Consider the following 16,283-nt stretch of genomic DNA (forward strand, 5'->3'; position numbering starts at 1 on the left):
AGTTTTTGTGGTTCTGATAGCATTAATTTCTGCTCTAACCTTTATTATTTCCTGTCTTCTGCTGGTTTGGGGTTGTATTTCCTATTCTTTTTCCAGCTCTTTAAGGTGTAAGGTTAGGTTGTCTACCTGAGGTGTTTCTTCCTTCTTTAGGAAGGCCTGGATTGCTATATGCTTTCCCTCTTATGACCGCCTTGCTGCGTCCCAGAGGTCTTGGGTTGTGGTGTTATCATTTTCGTTGGTTTCCATATACTTTTAATTTTCTCTTTAACTTCTTGGTTAGCCCATTCATTCTTTAGTAGGATATTCTTCAGTCTCCAAGTATTTTTTACCTTTCCAAATTTTTTCTTGTGGTTGATTTTGAGTTTCATACATTGTGGTTTGAAAATATGCACAGTATAACCTCGATCTTTTTGTACCTGTTGAGGGCTGATTTGCATCCCAGTATGTGATCTATTCTGGAGAACATTCCATGTGCACTGGAGAAGAATGTATATTCTGCTGCTTTGGGATGAAATGTTCTGAATATATCTGTTAAGTCTATAGGGTCTAGTGTGTCATTCACAGCCATTGTTTTTTGTTGATTTTCTGTTTAGATTATGTGTTCAGTGCTGTAAGTGGGGTGTTGAAGTCCCCTACTACTATGGTATTATTATCAGTGAGTTTATGTTTGTGATTAATTGGTTTATATATTTGGGTGCTTTCATATGTGGTGCATAAGTGTTTACAATGTTAGGTCTTCTTGGTGGATAGACCCCTTCATTATGATACAATGCCCTTCTTCATCTCTTGATACAGTCTTTAAAGTGTAGATTGTCTTATGTAAGTATGTGTACTCCAGCTTTCTTTTTTCGACCATTAGTATGATAGATGGTTCTCCATCCCCTTACTTTCAATCTCAAGGTGTCTTAGGTCTAAAGTGGGTCTCTTGTAAACAGGATATAGATGTATCTTGTTTTCTTACCCATTCTGTTACCCTATGTCTTTTGATTGGAGTATTGAGTCCATTGACGTTTAGAGTACTGAAAGATACGAATTTATTGCCATTATGTTTCTTGTAGTGTTGGGGTTTCTGGTGGTGTTCTCTGGTCCTTTCTTATCTTTGTTGCTTCTGGTATTCATTCATTCCCTAATATTTTCTCCCCTCAGAGAATCCCCCTTAAAATTTCTTTCAGGGCTGATTTAGTGGTCATGAACTCCTTTAATTTTTGTTTGGGAAACTTTTAATCTCTCCTTCTATTTTGAATGACAGCCTTGCTGGATAAAGAATTCTTGGCTGCATATTTTTCCAATTCAGCACATTGTATCCTACCACTCCTTTCTGGCCTGCCAAGATTCTGTGGATAGGTCTGCTACAAACCTGATCTGTCTTCCCTTGTAGGTTAGGGACTTTTTTTTCCCTTGCTGCTTTCATGATTCTCTCTTTGCCTGAGTATTTTGTGAATTTGACTATGATGTGCCATGTTGATGGTCGGTTTTTGTTGAATCTAATGGGGTTCCTCTGTGCTTCCTGGATTTTGATGTCTGTGTCTTTCTCCAGGTTAGGAAAGTTTTCTGCTATGATTTGTTTACATAACCCTTCTACCCCTTTTTCTCTCTTCCTCTTCTGGGACCCCCATGATTCTCATGTTGTTCCTTTTTAAAGGGTCACTGATTTCTCTTATTCTTAAATCGTGCTCTTCTGCCTTAATCTCCCTCTTTTTTTCTGCTTCATTATTTTCCATAAGTTTGTCCTCTATATCGCAGATTCTGTTTTGCCTCATCCATCCTTGCTGCCATGGCATCCATCCGTGATTGCAGCTCAGTTATAGCATTTCTTATTTCGTCCTGACTAGTTTTTACTTCTTTTATCTCCACAGAAAGGGATTCTAGTCTGTTTTTGACTCCAGCTAGTATTCTTATTGTCATGATTCTAAATTCTGATTCAGACATCGAGCTTGTATCTGTGTTAGTCAAATCCCTGGCTGTCATTTCTTCCTGCTGTTTCTTTTGGGGTGAATTCCTCTGTTTCATCATTTTGAAGGGAGAAAAGGAATTAACGAGGTAGAAAAAATTTTAAAAATTAAAATTAAAAAATATTAAAATTAAAAAACACACAAAAATTGAATAAATGATGCTAGATCCTAGGTGTGTTTTGGTCTGGGTGTTGAAAGTGGTTTGAGAGATCAAGAAAAAAGGGAGGGGGGAAGGAAATCGTTTGAGAATTTGAAAAAATGAATACACTGAAGTATATGAAATGATGGAAGTAAAATAGAATTTGAAAAAATTTTCAAAGAAGTTTAAAATATAGTATAAAAATCAAAAAATTTTTTTATAAAAACTGAAAATAAAAATGAATTTTTCCTCTTTCTGTATTCAAGAAAAAGAAAAAAGTCATTTGAAAATTTGAAAACGTGAATACACTGAAGTAGAATAAAATAAAATGGCAGTAAAATAGAATTTGAAAAAATTTACACAAAAGTAAAAAATATATTAAAAATTAAAATGTTTTTAATTTGAAAATAAAACCATTTTTTCTCTTTCTGTATTCAAGAGAAAGAAAAGTGAAAAAGAAAAAAATTGAATAGATGGACCTGCTAACAGATTGAAATACGACTGAAAACTACTTCGCTTTTCCCTAGAAGTCAGACTATGAAGCACTTTATAGTCCATAAACTATGCAGGCGGTGAGACTTGTATTCTTAAAGAGGGAGGTTGGCCCAGTTGGGCGGGGCTTAGTGTAATGGCTCCATTCTCCACTAGATGGTGCTGCTAGCCTACTGGGGTGGATTGTTGTGGCACTCATAGGTGTGTATGTGCACGTGCGGGAGCGGTGAAAATGGCGTCACCCAGTCTCTAGTATCGGAACTCTGTTCTCTCCAATCAGCAGTTGCACATCCGTCCTCTGTCTTCAGCTTTCATCCACTCCCTACTTTTTCACTGTCCGTGACCAAGCCCCAGGCAGTACCTCTCTCCTGAGTTTTGTCTCAGATGTGACTGTTTTCCCTGGCCCCTTACTTCTGAAGGACTGCAACTTTGACCCGTTCAGCCTCTCTGCGTCAGGGTCTCACCAAGTAATGGCCAAATGTCAGCTGCACCCAGGAATGCTTGCTGGACCCTGCTGCTGCTGGTGCCCCAAGACTGCAGCCAGGTGCCAGCCTGCCCCAGAAAAAGTTTGAAAGATAGTGTAGCAGCAGCATTTCAGGAATTATGGAAAACCACAACACACATCTGGCACCAGGCTTCACCCTTAAGGACCTTGTCCCAGCACCAGCAAATGTGGCTGTTTTCTGAGGTCTGCTGGGACCAGGTGACCTCAACAGTCTCTACTGAATGCCCTTCCAGCAGTGGAACCGCTTTTCCCCATGTGGCCCAAGAACCTCCCGGACCCCACTCTGCTCCTGGGGATTCGCCCTTCCCACCAGAGCACCGCCAGGTATTGAGCTGCAGAGTTGCAGACTCTGCACTCCTCTTGTTTACTGTCTTAATGGAATTTAAACCCTCTTCTTTCTCCCTTTTTTCAGTTTAGTCCCTGAGGCTGTTTCCACTTTTCCACTTTCTCTCCAGCTGCTTTTGGGGAGGGGTGCTTTTCCCGTATTTTCCCTCTCCCTCCCCCCCTCTCCACCCGCAAAAGTGGCTCCCTGCCTGCCGTGGCTTCTCACTCCCTGAGTCCACCTCTCCATGCCACATACCTGCTGAATTCTGTGGTTCAGGTTGTGCAGATTGTTGTGTTGATCCCAGATCAGTTTTCTGGGTGTGCAGGATGGTTTAGTGTTGGTCTCGCTGTATTTCATGGGCACGAGACACACAAAAAACTTCCATGCCTTTCTGCCATCTTGGTTCCCCCCCCACCCAAGCCCACTGATTTTTAAAGTTCTAGATGTTAAGCCCCACTGATTGTAAGAACTGGCAAAGTTAGGCCCCTCTGGCTTTCAAAGCCAAATGTTATGAGGATTCATTTTTGCAGTGTGGGACCCCTCTATTTGGGGTGCCCGGTGTGAGGTCTGCTCCTCTCCATTCTGTCTATAGCATCCATCCCTCTCACGGACAGTCTTGTGGGTCCATTTGACTCCCAACCTGTCTCCACCCTTCCTACCCTCTTCAATGTGTACTCTTCTCTACATTTAGCTGCAGAGAGTGTTCTGCTGGTCATTTTCTGGATTATTTACACTGATGTAGATGTTATCTAGGTGTATCCATAGGACGTGGTGATCCTAGGATCCTTCTGCCCTACCATCTATCCTGGAAGTCCTGTCTACAATAATGATACTGTTTATTTATTTATTGCTAATTTATTCCCTTCTAACCCTACTTCTCTGAGACTTCATAAGAAAGAAAAATTTCTATTAACTTTATTGTTAGAAGAGCCTTATTCTTCCAAATATAAAACTATAGAGCAACAATTCAATATAACCCAAGTATCTTATCTAAAGCTAAAGAATTGACAGTACTATTCACAAAACTATTGTTTTATTTTTTTTAATACACACTGGGTTTTATTTGGAACACTATGTACTCTGATATAGGATAGGTTGCTGTAACAGGATACCCTTAGATACAGTGGCTTACTCAAAACTATGACATAACAGTCCAGGTGGACAGTCTAGTCTGGGGCTGGTATGTGGCTCTATCATTTCAGGGACCCAGGCTGTGCCAAGGTCCTTCAACAAGTGCTTCCATCTTGAGATCACAGTAGTTGTTCCTGCCATGTGTCCCCACACCATCAAGAAGGAAGAAGGAAAAGAATTATGTGGTCGGTCTTTACCTAGGAGGATGGGGGAATTTCTATCACCAAGAGAACAGGGTAAGAATGGGTATTTGGGGCATGAGTAGTCTCTGTGACATATTGCAACTTAACTAGGCTTCATTCTAAATAACATTTTGAATTAAATACAAGGCACAAAAAGATGTGCTTTGAGTGGAGCAAGGGGAATTAGCGTCATTCAACTTGGAGACTTAATCTGAGCAAAACACTGGATATCTTATTGTGTAACAATATGTAATTTAAATAGGTGCACACTTTCCTGAGTGCTTTATATGGATTATCTCATTTATTACTCAAAAATTGTCCTAGGTATCACAATCCATCCCCCAATTCCTCATATATGAGGAAAGTGAGGCATAGAGAGGCCAAGTATGCTGCCTGAAGGCACAGAACTAATAAGGGGTAGAGCTGGTACTTGAATCCAGACATTCAGATTCCAGAATTGCCTCTCAAACCACTTCTTGTTCAGCCACTTCCTAACACTTGGAATGTTAGGCTGCCTTTTGAAACTGGATAGGAGGAAAGATTCTCTAAAGAGTAATACCTTGAGTTTAAACAAAACTTTAAAAATCAAAACAAAATCTGAAATATACAAAACAAGGTTTGCCTGAATTATTGTTTTATTTTTTACAATCAGGGTGGTAGATAATAAGGAGATATTCTAGGTTTATAACCCATAAATAAAACCCAGATTCATCTAAGGTATTAATTTAGACTGAAGAAGAGTGAAAAAGAAACAGGTTTAATCTAAATGTGATATATTTATTACTCCTGGGAAAATAAATCTAAGACCTTATTTTCTGAACATCAGGGTTATTAATAAAATATTCAGGTATATCCATGTAATACTTTAAACCATTTTTTGATCAAGGCAAACTAAAACAAGTTCATCCTGGTATTTGAGGCTTAATCCTCACCCTCAGACCGTTTTAGGTGATTATATATCCCGAGGTGCTTTAAATTAAATTTAGATCATCACAGTTGTTAATAAGTTAAGTAAGAAGACAGTTTCAGAGTGTTAAAATAACAGTATCCACTCCCTAGATGCATTAGTTTGCTAAGGCTGCCAGAACAAAATAGCCTAGAATGGATGGTTAAAATAACAAAAATTTATATTCTCACAGTTCTAGAAGCTGGAAGTTCATGATCAAGGTATGAGCAGGTTTGCTTTCCTCTGAGGCCTCTTTCTTAGGTCACAAATGACTGCCCTCTGCACATGGTGGTCTCTGTGTCCTAAAGCCCTCTTCTCATAAGGAAACCAAAAGATGGGTATTAGGGCCTCCCTAGTAGCATTATTTTAACTTAATCACCTATTTAAAGGCCCTGTGTCCAAATACACAGGCTTAGGTACTCAGGATTAGGAGGTACTCAGGATTAGTTCAGACTATGAATTGGTGGGAAAGGGGCATAATTCAGTTCATAACACAGAAACACTTTGGAAACACTGAGGCTGTGAAATCAATTAGCAGCAGTGAGAAGTTCAGCATTTGACTACTCCCATCTTACAGTTTTGGCCAAAATAAGATATGGTACAGGCTGTATGTTTCAGTGACAGTAAACCTGTTCATCTAAGTATTTTTTGGCAGCCTTACTAAATTCAATATGAAGATTATTTAAAAGAACATCTTGAACTTGCTATTGCTTACATTTTCACCAGCCAGGCAAGAGGAAAAATCAATGTGACATTAGCAAACGTTTTGCTAACAAGATCAAATGTGGTTGAGTGAACTGAACAGATAGGACAGCAGGCATTACAGTCGCTCAGAACAATACCAGGTCTCTTCCCAGAGAATAACTGTTAGCCACAGAAGAGCTGGAAAAATTCAGGTCAGTGTTCAGTACAGATGAATCCCTTTTCTAAAGTTGTATCTGTAGAGAACTTAAAGTGTATGGCAGCAAGAGAAAACATTTTACCTCTTTTGGGTTATGGCAGTGAAATTAAAAAGTATAGGCACATCGCTGAAAAAGATTTGAAGTATTTTGAGTATCATCAAGGGAATTTATTCCATCCATCTCACAAAGATATTCTTGATTCTGTTTTTATTTTCTTGACCGCTATATTTCTTTCATTATAAATCTTGAAAATGGGAAGAGGAAAGGGAAATTTATGGCTTGTAGGCACTAACATGGAGAATAATAAATGAGGGAAACCATAAAGTCAAAGACCCTTCATGCAATTTTCTAAAAGTAATCTTCAGATATATGAAATTTTTACAAGTTGTACTCATCTGACTTGGGATAAAATATATTTAAAAACTTCGGCATAACACAAAAGCAATATTTTTTTTAAAAACTAGGAAAGAAAAACTGTGGCCTATTAGAACAGACTACCTAATAAAAATTTCTACATGGTTATGACAACACTGTGAAGCATCTGATATCAACAAAGGAGAACTTCTGGATATTTTCTTTTAAAGAGTAACTGTTGAAGACCTTTGACAATATCACTGTATCATATTTTATATAATGCAAATTACAGCTTTATGTGGATAATATTGGTACCAGGAAGACCAAGACCTTGAGATCATTACAAACCACATTAGTAAATCACAACAGCCACCCCAAATGATATGTAATGGCAGACCTTGAGAGCATTAGATAAAAGGACCTGTGTGAGGCCACCCTACCAACTCTCTTGCTCCCACTCTCACTAGCTTTACTCACCATTCATTGAATGCTGGTCATTCTGGAAATGCAGTTTTCTCAAGGGGCTACCTTCTTTACCATGTCAGAACCTTTGAATATGCTGCCTTTTTGGCCTAAAATACAACCCTTCCCCCTTCACCATCTGGAGTTAAAATTTGCCTTTAACATCCTTTGGATACCAATGTGGTCTCTCAGGGTATCAAATACTGTCAGTTGACTGTATTTGCTGCTGCGTCATTTGAACACCAGATAAAGTGGTTGGTTTGGGTTTTTTTGGTTTTGTTTTTTTTGTTGTTGTTGTGTTTTAGGAAGCCTATTTTAGAGATGATCATAAACAGCGGAATTATCTTCAGGAACTGAAACAAAGTAAAGGAAGAGAAGATTTGCATTTCTCACCAGGTTACATGCTCATTTAGTTATTAGCACAGCAAGCAGCAGACTCACACTCACTGTTTAAATTGCTCCTTCTCGGGGCGCCTGGGTGGCGCAGTCGGTTAAGCGTCCGACTTCAGCCAGGTCACGATCTCGCGGTCCGTGAGTTCGAGCCCCGCGTCGGGCTCTGGGCTGATGGCTCAGAGCCTGGAGCCTGTTTCCGATTCTGTGTCTCCCTCTCTCTCTGCCCCTCCCCCGTTCATGCTCTGTCTCTCTCTGTCCCAAAAATAAAAAAAATAAAAAAATAAAAAAAATAAAATTAAAAAAAAAATAAATTGCTCCTTCTCTTCCCTTTCTCTTCCTCTCTCCAAATTATAAGACATAAGATGAATACCTAAAGCTAAATAAATATAAAGTAAGACCTCTGTGCCTATACAGTACTTACACTGAATCACAAGTAAACTTCTGTTTGTCAGTCTCTCCTACTAGACAATGACATGGTTGGGGACAGTGCCTGTTTCCTGTCCACTCTTACATATGCAGTACTGGACCCAAAGCACTCAGAGAATAGTTTGATGAATAAGTAAACAAGGGAATAAATGATCAAAACATTAACTACAACAACTTTTCTTTTAAAAAACATAACTAAATTTTGTCACTATACATATAAAAAATAGTTTTTATCACTGATCTCAGTTTCACTTTCAGGATAACCAAAACTACTCTGTAGTTTTTGTGAGGTAATAGGACATTACTGCATATATCTTTTGGATCGAACTGTTTAAGTGATATTCTGTTACCGATTTTTCAAATTAATTGATGAAAATTGACTATTCATTTGGCACTAGAGAATACTTTGATTGAAAGATGATTTATCAGACATTATCTGTGTTTATCCACCTTTCCAGCCAATAATATTAGATCTATAAATGTTTTGTCTTGCTCATGTAATCATTCCCAGCTGCATAGAAACAGGCTCTAATGTCACATATCTTAAAAAAAATAGATAACCTTCCCATATCCTGTGTGACTCTCCAAATACCACCTCTCATTCTCTCTTCTGACTGGCCATTCATTCCTTTCAGTCCTTTCAGAAGATTCACCAAATCTTCTCCTTTTGAAATCAGTGATCTCCATGGAGCCAAGCTCTATCATCACTTCTGTGTCTGTTTCTTACTAAAACTCTAAGTAGTAAACAACATTTATTTTTAGTTCTAACACTTTATTCTTCTGATTTCTGCACCATGACACTTATTTTTCCCCATGCCTTAAAAGGTCTTCCTTCATAGGCTCAATAGTCTTGATTTTCTTCTAGACCTCTAAATATGGAAGCTACCGTAGACTCCATTCTGTTTACTCTTTTTATCTCTATCTATACTTCCTCCCTATTGCATTTAGTACTATAGATTTTAGTTCCATCTGTATGCCAACATATCCTATCTAACTACCAACCTACCTTTTTCCAACCCTGACCTATCCCTCGTGGTCCTGATTCATACATGCACTTCCTACTTTACTCTCCACATGGCTATTTAGAAAGCCCCTCAAACATCCAAAAGAGAACTCATAATTCCCACCACTCATAATGAATTCCCCCTCCTTGCAGTAAATGACACTACTGTTGAACCAGTTATCCTTTTATAAAAACCTAGAAATTATTGATATTTTTCTGAACCATTTATACATCTAGAGCAAGTGCTGTCCATTCCACTTCACAATATAATCAAAGCCTACCCTCTTCCCATATCTCCGCTGCTGCTCCCTAACCAAAGCCACTATTCATCTCTTCTCAGGTAAGAAAGTAGCTTTCCCATCCTCCTCTGCTTCCACGTCTAGTTCCTACAATTCATTGTTCACACAACAGCTAGAATGATCCATTGAAAATGGAAATCAGATCATGGCCCTGCCCTATGACTCCCCACCACACTCGGCACAAATTCCAGGCTATTTTCCAGTAGGTTGTGCCCCACCAGCTCCTTCAGCCTCTTCCACTCCATCTTCTCCTCGTCCATCTTACTTCAATTTTCTATAGCTTCCACATACAAGCTGAGGAAGATCACTCTTCAGAGTCTTGCACCTATTCCTTCTCCCTGGATAACACTTCCTTTAGATCTTTGCATGGCTGGCTTCTATTTTACATTCTCAGAAGTGGGCTTCTCTGCCCAGCTGATCAAAAGTAACGCATCTACTGGGACAGTTTCTTCTGCTTTATTTTTTTTCATGATTATTACCAATTCTAAAATTATCATAACTTATTTATATTAGTTTATTATAAGCACTATCCTGTCTTGTTACTGTTATAGCTGTAACACCTAGAAAAATGCCTATTATAGATACTTGCTGCATAATGAGTATTTACAGAATGAATTAATAAGTCAGTGGGGTGTTTCTAAATATAGCGTACATCTCTTAATATGAAAAGAGAAATAATGAATATGTAAATATGGCACATTCCACAACATTCTATGAGAGAAAGTTTCTTCTTCAAAGCAAGAGAAAATAATTGCTCCCAAATGATAGGGATTTTACTAATTTTACATTTGTTTGTGAATATAGAGTATTAAAATAGTCTAGTTTTCTATTCCATTTGTTCTTTGTATGATACTTGGGATAGCAGTTTCAAGTCAAAGGTTTCATGTCATAATTTGATAGGAGACTCATATCTTACCCAGGTTAATGATTCCTCAGTGGATACAAATAATTGGTAAATAATGGTGGTATTATTTAGTGGTTTAATGTATTATATTGATATTTTTAAATTACATATATGTAACATATACGTATGCTATACTTATAACATATGTACAGAGATAGATAATTGTATACATTTGCACCTCTATACAATTTTTGTGATTTTAATGAAGTTTTTAAATATGAGAATATGTGCATGAAAATATATGTGTAGCTAAACCATTGTTCTGTTTGTAAAATAAGTAAGATTAGACTTTGTGTTTTCCTAAACTGGGGTATAAAGGAATGATCACAAGACTGAGATTCAGAAGATCTAATCCAGCTTTCTGCTGCTAACTAGCCTGACATTGAGCAAATCGTTATACTCACTAGAATGTAAGCTCCATTAGGGCAGGGATTTTTGTCTGTTATGTTCATTCCTGTATGACCAGCATCTGGAAAAGGTTGGGCTCAGCGTAAGTGCTCCACAAATATTTTTTTACATGAATTACACTTCTCCAAAATTAGTTTCCACATCTACAAAACAATGTTCTTTCCAACCCTTATATTCTAAATAATAATAAAGCTGTTGTGAATTTAAATAAGACAAATTCATAGCTGGAACTGTTTATTCAGTTTTTACCTTGGCCTTTATAAAATTGTCTAGTTCATCAAAGCTCTTTTCAATGAATATTTATTAACATGAATAAGACGAGAGCTAATATCAGTCCATATTTGCTGTCTTCCAAAGGACAAAAAAAAAACAAAAACTCTAAAATTAAAAATGTATCATTCAAACTCATAAAATTAAACAAGTGTAAAAGAAAGTTCAATAACCAACTTCTCAAATATTTCCTTAAAGTGTGCAGCATTTACGTTTTGGAATGTATTAAGTTTTAAGATTGCTCTAAGAAAGTTAAGACACCCTGTAAATGAACCTTTAAGAATACCTGATATTCCAATTACATAATATAAAAAAATTAATATTCACTTAAAATTTTTTTTCATTGAACAAATATGTAATAAGTGGCAACCATGTGAAACCTGTGTTAGGAAATGATTGCCAACCTGATAGCCTGCCCTCTGCTGTCAGCTGCAATGCCAGGTGTACACAAAGCCCTGAGATCTCTGGTGTTGGAGCCTCTTGGCCAGAGTCAACAACATTGGAAAGACTGCAGAGGCAACCTGTGTGCTACTGAGAAGACAGTAGCCCCCCTCCTGGCCACCATTACTCAGAGGCTCCCTACCACAATCACCAGGACCAGTCCCACCATGGGTATTACTTCCCTGTTCCCTCATTGCCTGTATCCTTACTTCTTCCATACTGATGACTAATGAGACCCTGACCCCTTTACAATAAAGCCATTGCTGCTCTACCCTGTCACCCTCTATCCCTCCTTATCCTGCCTTTTTCCATAGCACTTATTACCAGGCATGTATTTATTTATTTGTTCATTGCCTTGCTTGTATACACACATACGCTAGAATGTAAGCTCCATGGCAGCAGGAAATTTGTCATTCATCAGTATATCTCCAGCACCAAGAATAGTGAATGACACATAGCAGGTGCCTAGTAAATATTTGTTGGACGGATGTGTGGGTGGGTGGTTAGACGGATGGATGGATAAATGAAAATTTTAATGAGTGAATAACCTGAACCTCCCCACTTCTGATCCTCTTAACTGTCTCTCCTCTGTTCCCAGCATCACCTCACCATTTAGATGTAAAGGTTGCCCTCATTTTTCTAGCCATGATAGTAAGAATTTGGTGTTCCACCCTGGGTTTATTGCTTCCTGTTGGTCTGGGTAAACATTTGCATAACTATGCTTGGCTCAGTTTGGTAATACAATCTTGGGGCTTGCCTTTACCCCTCAAGTGGGACCCAGCCAGTATGTGTGTGTGAATGAAGTGTTGCCCCACCATAATGACTTCATAAAGGAACTACATCTGAGGAGGCACAGTATATAAATAAATCAATATACAAATAAATAAAAACAGCACTAGGATGTCAATAAATGAAGTCACTGCCTTCAGTAAGTGTACACATTCTACAATGACAAGTCAAATAGGCAAGACAGAGACTAGAAAGGGGAAAGGTAGAAAATTCATGAGCCTTAGGTGGGAAAATAGGTACATCTGTTGGCACCTATTTGGTACCAACAGAATGTTGGTAGGAGTGATTTAAACTATTATCATGTTCCTAAATGGCAATTTAGAAAACTATTAAGATTAAATGGATTTGTACCCTCTCACTAGCATTCAGCTTCTAGAAATACGTTCTATAAAAACTCTCCTGTAACAACTGGAAACATCCCAAGTACTCATCAATATGGACATGCATGGTTTAATTACGAGATCACATAACAGTGCAGTCATTAAAAAGAATAAATATAGACATGTTTGTATTATAGATATATTAAATGGAATGAGGAAATTGCACATTAGTATGTGTGGTGTGATCCTGGTATTGAGTTTATACCAGTGTTCTAGATACTATGGATAACAGTGAGCAGTATTCATAATGTCCCTCTCCTCATAGAGATTAAATTCTAACTGGGGAACAGACAACAAACAAATAGAAGTTTAATGGCAGAGCAGTGCTATGAAGACATATAAAACATGGCAAGGAGATAAAAAGTGATGAGGACCAGAAAAAGCCTCTCTAAGGGGGTGACACTGGCACAGAGACCTGAATAAAGTGAGGGAGCAAGACAAGAAAATCAGAAGAAAAGACAGTAAGGAAAACAGGCCCTGAAGCAGCATACTTGGAGTGCTCAAGAAAATGCAGGAAGACTGTGTGACTGGACAGCAGTGATCGTGGGGATGAGAGGCAGAGTGTGAGATTGGAGAGGTAGCCAGGGGCCATATTATGTGGCATTTTTGGGCCATTGTGACAATTTCAGATTTTCTTTTAATTTTGATGATAAACCAGCACAAGATCTTGAGCAAGGGAATAACATATTCAGAATTGTGTTTTTAAGGAACTGCTGTGGCTTTTACGTAGAGAATATTCAGCATTGAGTCCATATAGTAAAACCAATTATATCTTTTATTAGACAATCTACAAAAGGATTGCAGTGACCAAAAATGAGAGGAAAATATGCAAACTTTCATATGGTGTATTTAGGAGTGTTTTGGGGCACCTGCTTCAGAGAGGTTTTATGAGGGTTGAAGAGTTTATGTGTGTATACACATACAGTAGTTAATGTATACAGTTATACATATAGAGAATTTTTTCATATATTAATGGGTATTAAATGATACTACGTGAAAACCTGAAAGAAAACCAGAAATACACATCAAATGTTTAGATGGAAAAAGCGTGGCAGGTATTAAAAGTCTGTCTAACTTTTCGGTATTGTTCTAACCAAAAAAATGTTTTGGAATTTCATTTTTATGCTATGAATAGACTGCTGGTTAGTGCATTTCAAAGTGGTTTGAAGAAGTTGCTCTGAATTTAGAGTTTAAAAAAATGATCAGCCATTATAATTCACAATGCAGAAAGAGACTCACACTCAAAACTGCCAGTAAGAAATGATTCAGCTCAGTTCAAAAGCCAGGAGACAGCAATAAAGCCTTGGAGTTACTACCTGTTCTACCTACATAGGTATCCTTATATGCCATCTCAAATGAGATCATGTATGTTAACTTGTTTCAAAAATCATTAAATACTACTGTTTATTTTTATGGGATTGCTGATACATGGCCAAAACTTGTATTTTTCACGCTTAGTCCGCTGTGCCTCATCTCCTTTAAAGGACAAGGCCCATTCATTTAGCTCTATTCCCACATATTTGGAACATTCCAGATTGGGAATGTTCCTTTTAGGTTGTTCAGCATTATATTTCCCCATAATGCAGTCCAGTGCCAAATCCAACTTTTCATTGAAGTTGATAACTTGAGCAGCAGTAATACAATGAGTTCATTTTGGTTCACTGAGATTCAGGCAGTCTCTGGAACAGGGGCAGTGGTCTCCCTTCCACTGCTACCCCTCTTGGCCAAAGCATATTGTCACAAAGAGATTTAGCTAATCAGATTATTCTCTTACTCTTTTCCTGAGTAAACTTTTAATTATATGCATAATTGTTTAATTTGCAGAATCAACCAGTATCCTGGGAGAAATTGTCTAAACAAGACTTAGAGTTTCTTGTATTTTCTCTTGTCAGAGTCAGGCCACAAGAAGTTAAAAAGCACCATACAGAGAAGCACAGAAACAGGAATGGCAGCCGAAATGAGGAAGATGGTAAGGCAACCAAGTCGAGAGTCTACTGACGGCAGCATCAACAGTTATAGCTCCGAGGGAAAGTAAGTGAACAAAGCCACCAATGTTTATGGTGCAGCTTATTCCTTTTTTTTAATGTCTACTTATTTAAAAATTTTTTTTCAGTGTTTGTTTATTTTTGAGAGAGAGAGACAGAGCATGAGTAGGGAAGGCGCAGAGAGAGGGAGACACAGAATTCAAAGCAGGCTCCAGGCTCTGAGCCGCCAGCACAGAGCCCGACGCGAGGCTCAAACCCACAAACCGTGAGATCATGACCTGGGCCAAAGTTGGACGCCCAACCGAGCCACCCAGGCACCCCTAAAGTTTATTTTATTTGGGGGGGTGAGGAAGGGGCAGAGAGAGGGAGAGAGATAATCCCAAGCAGATTCTGTGCTGGCAGCACAGAGTCCCATGTGGGGCTCAAAGTCACAAAACCACGATATCATAACCTGAGCCAAAACCAAGAGTTGGATGCTTAACCAACTGAGCCACCCAGACACCCCTCAATTAAAATTCAGACTCTTGATTTTGGCTCAGGTCATGATCCCTGGGTCGTGAGATCAAGCCCCACATTGGGCTCCCCACTGAGCATGGAGCCTGCTTGGGATTCTCTTTTTCTTCCTCTGTCCCTTCCCTGCTCACCCTCTCTCTCGAAATAAACATTTTTAAAAATTAATAAAATTTAGAAGTGAAAATTAATTTCCCATATTCCTACTTGTCTCCAAACTATTTTGGGTTCTGAGTAAGTCCAACACTCTCATAATAGGAACTTACATTTTTTTGTTTTTAAAATTTCACTCTTTTTTACCTTAGGAAAAGATCTCAAAATTTATCTTCCTCATTATTTTTGTGTAAAGGGTTTTAGTTAGTTTTGAAATTAATCATGAAAAAATATAGCTAGATGTGTGTTTTACTTACTTGGTCTGCTTTTACATATAGATCCTGCAAAAAATCCTGCATTTCTCTATGCTTGAGAATTTTTCTGGTAAAACCAAACCTTTACTGAGGTGACAGATCTTACAATTAAGTAATTATTATTCTGCGGTTGGTTACTTGGAGATTGACTGTGTGCAAATTTTCCTATAATTATTCATTTATTGCCATTCAAAAATCTCATTTATCAATCTAATAGTAGTATTTTACTGGAATTGTTTTGTTCTGTTTAGAAAATGAAATAAAATTATGCCAAGTTAATGATCATGCTATGTTTACCCATTCCTGAAACTATTAAGTCCGTTTATTTGATCAAATGATTGGTATGCATCCTCCCACCAACATAAGCTAAGAGCAAAAATCAGCAGGCATGAAAGTTATAGAGATAAACTTGCTGACAAAATGCCAATATTTGATGAAATATGGTAATGTGACATACAAATGAGACCAGAGACAATATTTTCTGATATAAAATTAATAAATCAAATAATATTTACCTCCACCTGAATAAGCCACTTAACCTCTCATAGATTGATTTTCGTGGTCTCTGGGTGTGATAATAAATTTGTGCTCTAATTCCCTTGATTGTGAGGAAGTAATATGTGAAAAAGCACATTGGGAATAACAAATCCCTACAGAAATGTGCTTATTCAAAAACTA

The 16,283-nt window shown here is 37.9% G+C and overlaps 1 protein-coding gene across 50 annotated transcripts in view; it reads left to right on the forward strand.

Moving 5' to 3' along the window:
- The window catches only part of RIMS1 (regulating synaptic membrane exocytosis 1), a 490,579-nt gene that overhangs the window by 465,567 nt on the left and 8,729 nt on the right, over window positions 1-16,283 (forward strand). For all 50 annotated transcript variants that reach the window (XM_043591755.1, XM_043591762.1, XM_043591756.1 and 47 more), the window contains one exon: window positions 14,596-14,734. In XM_043591755.1, the coding sequence (XP_043447690.1) occupies window positions 14,596-14,734 (139 nt within the window). The remainder of the gene's footprint in view (window positions 1-14,595; window positions 14,735-16,283) is intronic.

The sequence above is a fragment of the Prionailurus bengalensis genome, chromosome B2 (assembly GCF_016509475.1).
Source record: "Prionailurus bengalensis isolate Pbe53 chromosome B2, Fcat_Pben_1.1_paternal_pri, whole genome shotgun sequence".
In the NCBI taxonomy this organism is placed as follows: domain Eukaryota; kingdom Metazoa; phylum Chordata; class Mammalia; order Carnivora; family Felidae; genus Prionailurus; species Prionailurus bengalensis.